The sequence below is a fragment of the Scleropages formosus genome, chromosome 22 (genome assembly GCF_900964775.1).
Source record: "Scleropages formosus chromosome 22, fSclFor1.1, whole genome shotgun sequence".
NCBI classification, from domain to species: domain Eukaryota; kingdom Metazoa; phylum Chordata; class Actinopteri; order Osteoglossiformes; family Osteoglossidae; genus Scleropages; species Scleropages formosus.
This window is the reverse complement of record NC_041827.1, coordinates 21,289,843-21,302,433: the sequence shown is the minus strand read 5'-3', so window position 1 is coordinate 21,302,433 and position 12,591 is coordinate 21,289,843. Positions and strand designations below refer to the sequence as shown.

The 12,591-nt window shown below is 44.8% G+C and overlaps 1 protein-coding gene across 2 annotated transcripts in view; it reads right to left on the bottom strand.

Annotated features, from left to right (window-relative positions):
• lrig1 (leucine-rich repeats and immunoglobulin-like domains 1) overlaps positions 1-12,591 on the bottom strand; it is a 34,913-nt gene that overhangs the window by 4,828 nt on the left and 17,494 nt on the right. For both annotated transcript variants that reach the window (XM_029248018.1, XM_018734090.2), the window contains exons 4-13: positions 9,929-10,066; positions 9,688-9,831; positions 8,652-8,795; positions 8,219-8,362; positions 6,764-6,907; positions 5,452-5,532; positions 3,235-3,306; positions 2,707-2,778; positions 1,457-1,620; positions 817-1,137 (exon numbers count right to left, since the gene is read on the bottom strand). In XM_029248018.1, coding sequence (XP_029103851.1) covers positions 817-1,137; positions 1,457-1,620; positions 2,707-2,778; positions 3,235-3,306; positions 5,452-5,532; positions 6,764-6,907; positions 8,219-8,362; positions 8,652-8,795; positions 9,688-9,831; positions 9,929-10,066 — 1,424 coding nt within the window. The remainder of the gene's footprint in view (positions 1-816; positions 1,138-1,456; positions 1,621-2,706; positions 2,779-3,234; positions 3,307-5,451; positions 5,533-6,763; positions 6,908-8,218; positions 8,363-8,651; positions 8,796-9,687; positions 9,832-9,928; positions 10,067-12,591) is intronic.

The following is a 12,591-nucleotide window of genomic DNA, read 5'->3' as shown; positions in this document are numbered from 1 at the left end:
GAAACTAAGAATGCTGTTGCTGATCTTGATGTATACACAGGCATTCTGCATCTGTTGGACAAACTGACAGAGCATGTAATTGAGCTCTAATGTCAGCAAAGTGCTGCCATCAAATCAATTTGTTCCAAATTCCAGCCAAATAAAGCCCTTTTTCAGGCGGGGAACTGAGTCCGTGGGAGTCCAACCACGAGAACGTGAGGGGCTGTCCAGGCTTTCTGTCCCGAGGCCATCCAACCCAACTCCCGCTTTGGTCTCTAATCTCATAAACCGCTTACAAACTGAACACACAGCACTGATTTCACTGTTAAAAAAAAAAAGTGGTCTGGAGCAAGTGTGAAAAGTGACTCGTTCAAATAAACAGACAGCCACACAGATCCAAATCTGCGAGTACAGATGGTCCCCATTCAGAAAAACATAGATATGTCAAGAGTAGAAACATAGTACTATAACCTTGCTTTTTTTCCCCAGCATAAAGGGGTATAAATATATGTAGTAGAAAAAAATCAATATGGTAGAATATATTTTAACATTTTATTGTAATGTATCCAGGGGTGGCAGATGAGACAGCAGTTGGAGATGCCACTTTGCAGATGAACGCACTTTTGAATCCCACCCCTGCTGTAGCACCCTTGAGCAAGGCACATTTCTGGAACTGATGGTGAAAAAAGCATTAAATTTACCCAGCAGTATAAATGGATGTGTCACTATAAGTAGCATCACACTGTAAATCATTTAGGAGCAATGAATCAGCCCTTCAATATAGAAATGACCCTTCAAATTTAGGCCCCGCTATCCCAGAGTGATGGGCAGCAGTACCATGCACGGTGAGGCGGGCCTTGCTGGAGTAGGATGAGCCAAAGTGGTTGGTGATGATGCACTGGTAGCGGCCCTCGTGGGCGAAGGTGACGTGGCGCAGGTGCAGGATAGTGGTGTACTCCATGACATCGCCATCACGGGCGCGCACGTGGGCAAAGTTCTCCACCTCTGCCTCACGAAGCAGCTCCTGGTCCTTGCGCCAGGCGAAAGTCATGGGTGAGCTGCTGCTGCTGGCTGCTGTGCAGGAGAGCCGCACATCCTTGCCCAGCACAGCCACTGTCGTCTCCGGTTGGACTGTGATCTGGGGCTTGGGGAGGTCGTCTGTAGGGGAACCAAGAGGACCCATGGAACTCGCAGTGCTGGCTCCACCACGGCACATGCACACGACAGTGATCAGAAACAGGTGTTGAACCACCGAAAATAGCGGCTGTGTGGGCCTCCATCTCCAAAAGCACAAATGTTCACAAAGCCTCACATCATCATCTCTGTGTGTGTTGCTTAAAGTGTTTTTGTTATCCACATTGCATAATGCATCACGCTGTAATGTAACATTAAACCCCAAATTCAAACTGTCTCATGGGGAATAATAAATCTGTATTACAAGAGACACTTTGGCAGGGGGGTCTACAAACACACTTACCGCACACGAAGTTCTCCGGCTGGGCCTGGAAGATGCTGGTACCCTTCAAGGCCTCCGGGTGGGCGCAGGCAGCCTCGACACCTGACTGCAGTCCCCGGGCCACAAGCCACTCTGGGAACCAGCGCAGCTGGCAGTCGCACAGGAAACTGTCACTCTGGATCCGCCTACAAGGTATGCTGCGATTACTTCCTGAGGAAAGCACCTAGCCACAGGAAGCAACAGTTTCCACCTCACCTGGAGTTTTAACTTCATTGCCTACAGAAGCCATATTGTTTGAGCTGGATTTATCCGATTCAAGCTGAGTGTGAGCACAAGAACATTTTTTAAATAGTTGAACTGGTTAACTGAACAGCTGCCAAGCACAGGCAACAAGTCCAACCCCACAGAGCTGGTTCTGCTTCCTGACTGAATTCTCTGCTTTGACATCTTGCATAAAGCAGAACTTCTGCTGCAAATAACTGAACATAAGAACCGTACAGAAGTCCTGTTCAGTGTGTTTAAAGTGTATATAAAGAAATTTTCACAGTAAGTGTAAACTCTTCCTGAACTTATTCTGCTCTTAGTCAATTAGAATTAGGATGTGTCAAAAATCTGGGACAGGGTTTTAGCTGCATGGACTGTTGAAATCCATTTCCCTTACAAAATAGCTTATATTACCACGGAATAATGTGCAACACTGTCCGGGATGATTTATTCATGAGGTTGCTCAATAGTGAAAGAGGCTGCTGCTGTCAGCTAGTGAAGGCGCAGGCTAGTTAGTGCCTTGGATGAGAAAACCATGGCTGTCTATCCGTTCCTTTCTCTTCCCCCAATTCAACCAGGCAAGAAAATGTTCCTACAAATTGAAGGCTTGGTCAAGGGACAAAGCCCTCGGGGCCCCTGACTCATTTCATAAAAGATATGTCTGTGTGAACAGAACCACAGATACAAGATCACATGTTTCTTGGCATTTGATAAATATGTATTTTATATATGGTATTTACAGTTATTCATTTACCTGATGCTTTTCCCCAAAGCAACTGACAATGGTAAGGTACAATTATTTACCCCTTTATACAGCTAGGTTTTATTGGAACAACTTCGGGGTAAATATCTTGCTGAAGGTACTTACTATAGCCGGAGGTGGGATTCGAACTTGCAACCAAGGGTCCAAAGGCAGCAGCTCTAACAATTATTCTACCAGCTGTGTATTTCTGAACAATGCAGTTTAAACACTGTGCTCATGCCGACACACTAACACCAGGACTTACAAATCTCGAAGGCTCTTCATCTTCACAAAAGCCTCAATTTGGATGGAACGGATGGCATTCTCACCCAGGTTGCTGCAAAGATGTTGAAGAACCATCAGTCTAGAGAAGCTGCAGGAGGCAGAGCCATACCTTTCTCAAACACACAGCCCTGTTTTTGCTACAGTCCTGGGCTTCTTATTTTATTTTTTCACAGCATAAAGTCAGCAAATCCACACACACCAGGAAAACAATATTTATTAAGTTTTCCAACATCTGAAGAAAGCAAAAAGTATCAAAACATGCAGGGATGGTGAAAGGCCTTATATAAATTGATTCTTTTATGAAAAACTGACCATCTGGTCAATAACTGTTCCCTGCACCAGGAAAAAAGGGCAAAGTTGAAGGCAGCTCTAACGAGGGGGAAGCAGCTGGCCCTGCAAACTGGCCGCCTTCTCTTCTTACAAAGACGCTATTAAATTGCTAACAGCCCTCTCAAGCAGCCACTTTTGGCAGCCACACTAGAGTCGCATGGCATTCTGGGATACTCACAGGTGCTCCAGGGCCTCCAGGCCTGAGAACGCTTTCTTGGCCACCGATTTGATCTTGTTTCCAAACAGAGTTCTGCCGTTTCCAAACATGTAGGTCCCCATAAATGGGTGAGAGGGGAGAGAGAGAAGAAGAGCAGGAGAGGGAGAGAGAAAATGGAGCGGTTGAAAAAAGTGAGGGGGAGCAGGGCCAGGAGGGGGTGGGGAGAGAAGCACAATTAGTTTGGCTGAATCTGATAAGAGGAGTTTGAAGTATTGGAAACCCGAACTGTGCAGAGATTAGGAGGGGGAAGCATACTGGCCCTGTACTGCTCTTCAAAGCTTACTTTTATCTTTATTAGAATTTAATAGCGACGACAGGGCGGAGCCATGAGTTGCAGGTCACATGAAAAGGAGGGTCCCCGGCTGGAGGACAACACAGCTTGTAAAGTAATAAAAGTCATCTTGTCAAGTCTGGGTTCAAGCAGGGACCATGGTGTTTGCCCCCTTCTGGGGGTCTAAATCCTGTTCCCTCTTCAAAAGCCCCCTCCCCTCTCGGGTTCATGAAACAGGCTGCCGATTCAGGACTGTGGTCCTGTGTCAAGGCCTGTGACAAGGCTCACGCTAAAATCCCCACCAACCACGGCAGTCCCCACTAAAGCCGCCTGTCAGAAGCCACAAAATCCAGTCATCCTTTCAGAAAGATTAAGGCTGAAAGTCCATCCCATTCTCTCTTTGCTAAATCCTTGTGTTCATTCTCCACCCACCAGCATGGTTGTAGTGACCCTTGCTCTCCCATCTTGGCAGCAGCATTACATCAAATTTGTGATGGTTATATACAAACAAACAAAATGCCTCATGTGCTTCATACAGCATCTGCAGGGCTGAGGCAACATGCTTTTACGGATACATTCTTACATGTTTTGAAAAAGGAGGCAAGTAAACATAAATAGGCAAGCCAGAAATGTTAAATAAAAAAAAAAAAAAATATATATATATAATATATATATATATATATATATATTTTTTGTAAGATACTGATGTGTGATTGAGTAAGACATTTTCAGAGGATAAGTTTCAAATACTGGCATAAATGCTTAATTAATTTGTAAAGAGTAAAGAACTAAATTCAGATTTTACTCCAAATGTGATCTGTCAAGAGACCACAGCAGGTGGGATCAACCTACACTTCCTTCAAGATGACAAGTTGTACAGCAAAGCCCCCAGCCCCCCTACCCTGGGGCAGTCCCTTTCCCCACACGAGATAAATGACAAGCTTGACAGAAAGGTGAGTGCTCTGTTATGTATGCGTTTACTCTGGTAGTGGGAGGGGAAGGTGTCCAAGTAGGTCAGTCACAGCCTTCATCATTCCTCTTCACTAGGGGTCCATGCCAAACCTGAGAATTTTTTGATATTGAGGTATCCCCCACAGTCTTCTTTTGTACACCTATAGCCATTTACAAATTCCCCAACCTGCCATGTTATTGCACAGGTGTAGTTGCACAGTTGCACATGGGGTAACTAGTGTTGTATTAATCCACCTACTATTATTCTTCATTCATTCATTCACCTAATGACTCGACCCCCCCGCAAAGCAACTTGTTGGTTATGTTTGTAGACAAAGCTACTTAAAATTATTTACCCACTTTGACAACTGGGTAGTTTTAACTGTAGCAGTTCAGGGTAAGTACCTTCATCCAGAGAACAACAACTTCAGGACGTGGGATTCGGACCTACTCATTTCATAGCAAGGCGACAGCTCTATCCACTATGCCACCTGCTGCTGCGACTAGTGTTGTATTAACTCAGTTAGTGACATAGCTTAATTATACAGTCCAAACATGTTTCACAATAGAAATATAACCCACAATGCACAAAGAAAAATAAACCAAATAAAAAGATGGCTTTTTTGCCTTTGGAAACTAACACCAAATAAGAGATTTGCACACTACAAGTATAACCTATTTCAGTTGGTCTGAAAATTGGCTAAACACATCTCCGTTGGCCACGAAAACAGCTCAACAGGAACAATGGCAGGGTCCTGAAAGGCTTTTCAGGCTGTAAACTGAAGGCATCCTGTGGGTTGCCATGCCCCCATACACCTCCTTTTCCCGGCTCAGCAAGACATTTTTAAAGCATGGCCCAAAGTCGCCCCAAGTCGCAGAGTAGGAACAATGGTAGGCTGACAGTGGGTGCAGGGGGAGGTGCAATGCAGAAAGGCCCAAAGCAGCAGGGCACTCACAGCTTGTTGAGACTCTCCAATCCAGCGAAGGCCCCATTGGTGTCCTCTATTGTGCCTGAGATGTCATTGTGGTCCAACTCCCTGTTGGGACAATGAAAGCAGTAGACTGAATGAGCTGCCTGTGAGTCTTTGAGCCATTTGTAGAAACCTCAAGCCATGGCAGAGATGACACACCTCTCAGCAAAGCACATAAAGCACATTCTATTCTTACATGCAAGAATGACATGGACATTAATAAAATTCATTTACAATACTGCTGAAGGAAAGCAGAGCAGCCAAAACACAAGTTTTAGCACCATGAAGCAGTGAAGATCTGGCCACAGCACAGCTCTTTGAAACAGGTCTTCAAACAATCGACCCTTCTAGCCCCACTGAATCATGGGAATAAATCATCTGACTACACACACAGCTAAGTGCAAAAAGAGGTGCTCTTATTTTCTGGGCCCATTTCTTCTGGAAAGTTAGGGTAGAAGACCCCATTTGAGCCTGTCCTGTGGTTCCCTGCCTTTCCCACTGTTCTCCTTCCATTTCTGGTCTGAGCTGCCACTTGCCTATTCTTTCTAGCTGGCTGGGCGTGAATGGCTGCTGGCTCGTTAATCAGCATGGGCCCCATCTCCCACCCTCAAGGCTGACCCCACAACTGAGTGGCTCGAGGTTTCAATGCTTTCTCGCCATTGCAGGCTCAGCATACTCTGCCAACAGCAGGCTGTAATTAAAGCTCTCCAGCCTCCCTTTCAGCAGGTGCTAGGGGCAGTTGCTCTGCTCTTTATTAGATTAGAGCTAGCCTTGAGAGCAGAGAAAGGTATCGGAGACACAAAGAAGTTTGTAAGAGAAAAGGGTCCACTAGGAGTGAGCATGGCCAAAACACAGGGCCTCTCAGGACAGCGATCACACCTCCCCAACACATCATCAGCTAACAGAAAGAGGTCAATATAAATCTTGGAGTATCACCCTACTGTGAGAAAACCCATCATGGAGCACAATGAAGGACTTATTCTTTTCCCTGGCAGCTCTGGAAAGATCTCTAGCCAAAAAGGCAAGAGGACTGATAGCCACCCATTCCATGGTCTTATTCCCACCTGTATCCTTGCCCCATTCCCCCATCCTGATACAGCTATGTATGCCTGGAAGACGTGTGCCATTAGTAAAAGCCCATTCTTTTGGGAGGGCTCCAGAAAAGGGAACACATTTGTATCCAAGTATGGTGGGAACTAACAATCCAACAGCTACAGGAAATAATCCAAAAGTTTCCAACACCCGAGACACTAACTTTTATACATGGACTGGGGGGATGAACACAAGTTGGACTTACAACAGCCGCAGGCCCCTCAAGCCCCGGAAGGCCCCTTCCACAATGTGATTGATGGAGTTGTGTCCCAGCCGAAGAGTCTGCAGGTCCCCCAGAACAGCCAGGCTTCCCTCCTCCAACCTTGTCAGGTTGTTGTAGGACAAATTCCTGTGGAGAAGGGGGAGGAGGAGAAAAGAAAAAAAAAAAAAAAAAAAAAAAAAAAAATTACCTAACAAACTCTTTCTGCAAGGACACAGCAAGACCAAAGCAGCATACTTCCTTGCCTTTGACTCCCTGTACTGATAGGTTATCTTTTGGTGCTTTATCCACCCCAGTGTTGCTACTGATATGAGGTGGTCAACAGGAGAACCTGTGTTCTCATGTGCACTGAACACAGCGCCATTGTGTTAAACAAACAAATACCTACATTGCATGCTGACCCTGACGTCGCATTAAAAAAAGTCAACTGTAACTGCAAGCAAGTTTTATTTATTTGGGAGGTGAAAGGCTGGCTTGTATTGATAACCTCAGACATGCTTGGTTACCCAAAGATGGAGCATGCTGAGTCACAAGATAATGATAGTCTTACAAGGAATGCAGTAACAGCAGCATCTTTATGAAAGAACGATCATTTTCTGATACTGCAGTGAGGGGAAGCAATGAAACACAACGTATGGAATATTCAACATGCCACAAACATGACCTTCCAGCACCCATCAGGTACTAGCTGGAATATGGTGACTTAAGTGTCTCATTGATGAAAAGTGAAGTCCAACTCCTCCCAGGCCTTTAGCCATGAGAAACTGGTGTCCAATAATAAAGGCCATGCTTAGAACAGTAAGTTCACACTAAGGAACTTCTGTGCCACTGTGCTACCTATCTGGGTTCAAATCCAGCTCAGTCTGTGTGGACTTCACATGTTCTCTCTTGGTTCATGTGGGTTTTTTTTCTTCAGGTGCTTCAGCTTCTTCTCACAATGCAAAGATAGGTGTTAATGGGAAATTTAGTATCATTTATTCACTTATGTGTAGGGATGGATGGATGAGTGTTTGCCTGTTATATTGCTCTAATGTACAAATCACAATATTGTGTAAACCTCAGGCTCTGCCTAGAGCGTAACTGTTCAAATCTTAAAAATGGCTTTGTGCTCTAAGCTGATAAAGATACCTCGTTTACTCTGTGAATGAACCAACCCGAAAGCTTGCCACATGACGCACTGGTGCATGCTGCAGAGGGACAGGTTAATTAGGGCAAAAGTAATGTAACGCTGACAGCGATACCAATGAAGATTAAACATTTCGCTGTGTACACTTTCAGATGTGAAAGGAATCCTGCAAGGACCTAAGCCTCTTTTATCCCATAATGACAGTTAGGATTGGCAGAGATTCACACTTAAAAAGGCACCTGATAGTGTACTTGAGATGACTAATTTTACTGTGTCATAGGTGGGGAAGATGGGTGGAATCCCTCAGTACTCACAGCTCGCGGAGGCCTGGGCAGAACCTCCAGCCGTCTGGCTTGATATGGGAGATGGAGTTGTTGCTGAGGAAGAGCTGAAGCAGCGAGGAAAGGCCGTAGAGAGAACCGCTGTTCACCTCTGTCAGGCTGTTGTAGTCCAGGTGCCTGAGTTGAATCAGAAAGACAGCATCTCGTTTATAGTTTATATCACCACTTGACTACTAGTTTTATTTCGTACTGCCTCCTCAGGAAAATGGCAAATTTTCCATGACTATGTAGGGTTGTTTAAGAGACGGATAAATCCCCCTCTAGGTAAAATAATGAGCAACAGGGGAAAATCTATCCAGTTGTATTACTGTGTTACAGTGGTAAATGTAGAATCAGACACAGATATACATTAGCACAGGTGTGTGGTTCAGGTGAGATGTAAGAAGATACGCAACAGGACACTCACAGGGCTTTCATTTTGGCCAAGCCCCAGAAGGCCCCGTCAGTCAGCTTGCTGATGTTGTTCCTCTGGAGTTTCAGCACTTCCAGGGTGCCTAGACCCTGGAAGGTCAGGCCCTCGATGAGCCGCAGACGGTTCCTGTTCAACTCCCTGCAAGGCACAGCAGTACCACTAGTCAGTGTGGGTCACCACCTGTGCAGCTATGCATTTTTGCCATGGTCACCTGGTTGCACAGCACTCAAAAAAGCACTTAGCATATGGCTCCACAGTTGAATGGATCAGTGAAACACCTCAGACACCCATGTGGCCAAGAAACACAGCCAAACATCAGGAGAAGCTGCTTGACAGTGAGACCTTTTGCACGCACGTTACGGGAATTCCACCCCCAGGATCTACTCTTCCTACAGCTTCTGATGTTTGACCTCTGAGACTAAAAGGGGGTAACATTTCAGACAGGAGGTGAGGTGGGGGGCAGGGACAACACAGTCAGTTAGCAGTCCTCAAATTTAACCTGTTTGGATACATAGGGGCCATTATCTGTGTCATTGCCTGGAAACATCAGAACAATGGACATTCCTATGGAGCCACTGTGAAATGCTCCCTGCTGTCACGTGTAGTTGCTGATGTGATGGAACTCGCTCCACCTGTGGGACACTAAACACCAGGAAAGAAACATTGGGCTTTGGGGTGATTATACATTGCTTTCTGTGTTACAGATTTCTATTACAGGCATCCATTATCATGCAGGGAAGTGTTAAGACATGGATAACAATTGCAGAGCTGTAGGTTGGGGGCTCTGGGACAGGGGTGGGTATTCAGAGAAAAGCCTGCTGGGAAATGCCACAAGCAAAGGAGACAGCTTATAAATCACCCTTCTGTACTCCTATTTCCAAAGGCATTGCCTCTATAGGGAATAACATAGATAAACACAACCCCTTCACTCAAAAAGGATGAGCTTCAACTGGGAGTTCACTCTCCTCTGGTACATGGAATTTAAGCTTCAGGTAAACTGCTATGATACATCAAGAAGGGGCTCACTCACAGCTGTGTTAGTCGGGGCAGCTGAAATGCCTTCACTGGGAGGTGGGTGAGCCGGTTCCTGCTAAGACGCAGAATTTGCAAGCTGGATGAAAGGTTGTTGAACGCGCCCATTTCTAGGTAGCTGATCTTGTTACTGGCCAGGTACCTATAACAAGCAGAGTCCATATGATTACAGGGTTGCAGGAGGGAACTACAGTGGTAAACCTCAGCAGGATGCACGTGGATAGATGGAAAGCACTTACAAATCTTTAATTCGAAGGCCTGCTGGGAAGCAGCTGACCCGCACTTCCGAGATCTCATTGTTACTCAGGTCGAGCGTCTCCAGAGAGCTTAGGTCCTTTAGCTGCTTGAACTCAATGCTCTGGATCTTGTTGTGGTGTCTGGAAAAAGAAGGATGGAGCAAAGTCAGAAAACCCCATTCATTCTTGTGTATGCGGTCTTGATGTCAAAAATGCTTTTGAAAACAGACTAAGCGGAATCACTCAAGGTTTCCCTTTCCAGATGGTTCCATTATTAGATATCTGTGACATGAACAAAACCTCTCATCTTCCCAGTTCTTCATAAGAAACACAGGTTTCATTAAGTTCTGCAAGCAGAAGGAATTTTCTCAGCATTGTTTCAAAACTATGTGAATATCTTGTTTGGTGTTATAACATAGGGGAGACAAAAAAAAAAAAAAAAAAAATTTTGGACAACATCTAGGACAATAATTAGCCCACCACCTAATAGAAAAAAAAAAAAAATCCTCCAGAAATTTTATGCAACTCCATCTCGCACTATGCAAATAACCATTTCTTGGGAAAAATATTAAAATGTTCTCTCCAACTTACTGGATGCAATTTTCAAGATATACTCCTATTGGGGCAAAATAATGCCAGAGTGCCTACAGCCAAATAATAGGATTCTAGCTTCATCGCTTAAAACTCATTTTATGTTTTACAGAAAGGTTTTGTTAATATCAGCAAGCTAACAGTATTCAACATTGTCAGGAGTTTCTTATAACTTACTATTGTACAAATTTATATTCAAAACTTGTTTTCAGAAAGTTTCTGTGGAGTTCCAGGGTATTTCTTGCCAAATGATACCTTTGATCTTACACATTTTACAGAGTATAATATTCAGGTTTTTAAATGTGTGCACTGCATTGCAAAGTATACAGTCATAATGTGCCCCTATGAAAGCCTAATAAAAAGTACTTTAATTAATCATTTAAATTGACAGTTCACAGCAGTCAGGAAAATACTGCACAGCATTATCACAAATTTTTTTATGTGAGAATCCTGGCACAGAAAAGAAACTCGGGGGGGGGGGGGGGGGGGGGGGAGAGAAAAAAAAAAAAAAAGACAGAAAGATACTTTAAATGGTCAGTTTATTGCCTTGGACATTACAAAATGGGGCTGCTCTTTTACCATTTAATTGAGCTTCTTATTCTGGTTGGAAAGCAGCAAGATCTTACAGCAGATGAGTAACTGGTAGACAAGGTGCACGCGGGATTAGGCTTTGTGCTACATTGCCCAACGTAGAGCACACTTAAGGACTCGTGGACTGAACTACAGGCCCTTCAACCATAAGAACCAAGTGCTCCTAACCCTCTGCTGCTATGGTACTCTACCTTAATCAATCCTACAACTTGTGGCAGCCAGTCAACACAGCCTTCAGCAGAATCTTGCCCGTGGGCTTTTGTTAACTGCTAAGATCTCCAAGTGCTCTAGGGGAGAGGGGCCCGATGGTGAAGCCTGATGGACTATTTGTCAAAGACACCCTCCATAGTAGGTGCCTCCCACTGGATAGGCACCAATTAGTTCTCTAGCTTTCATGGATCAGATGCAATATATCCAAGGAGACTTGTTCTAACATGTGACACTGTCTCCAACCACTCTGACCAATTATATTTTAGCTGAGATTAAAATGTTTTATGCTACCAGAGACCTCCGATTTTATTCTACCACATGGGCTTGAGTGTGTGTAGATGGTCAGCTGGCATATTGCTATTTCACAAGATCACCCCCCCTGAGAAAGCACAATTGCAGAGAGGAGGGGCTCCTCCATATCAACCCTGGGGAAAAAAACAGCTGATCATGCCCTGGGCCCAAATAAGTCTTTTTTAAACACTAGATTTACTGCCTCATTTAAAGTTACCCTCAAATGTGACATGCCAACCCCTGCCTTCTACATTTGCCCCAAATCACCCCGAGAAGCATGAGAAACATGGAGTAAAAATATTGCGTTTTTATTTGCACTTCCTGTCTGCGCAGCAGGAATGACAGGGCACGATCCCCACATCTGCCATTTATTTTGCTGTTGGTTCTAATCCACCTCTGAGGAAACTATGGGAAGTGGGTGATCTCTTCCCCTCCCTGGAATTCCACTTGCTTCTCTTTTTCCTCACTTGATGATGAGTGTCCACACAAGCAGACAGTTACAGCAGGGGCAGTTCCCAGAGGCCTTGGTCACATGACCCAAGATAAAAGCATCCACCTTGAGACACTGACAGCTTGGCTCTTTCCACAAGCCTGTTCTTTCAGGGCTGGAGCTGTGGTCCACTGTTTCCCCCCCATCATGTGATCTGTAACTGGTCACTCCCAGAAGTCACAGTATCAGTTTGCCATGAGACATGCCAGTGCTAGGTAGTGGTAGCAGGACTGCAAAAGAATGCTGTACTTAGATGGTCCTCCAATTCCAGTTCACCATCAAAATTTGCTTGAGACAAAACTCTATTGGCTTCCCTTGTTACATTCTAACAGCATGACATAATTTCTAAATTATGCTAATTCTGAATACAGTCTGCTGGCTAAAGTTCCACATGCCATCAAAGCCAAGAACATCTTTCCCAGGAGTAAATCGAAGTCCTCGAAGTTGAGCTGTGCAAGACCGACTCTTCTTTTCAGCTCTTTGTTCAAGGGGA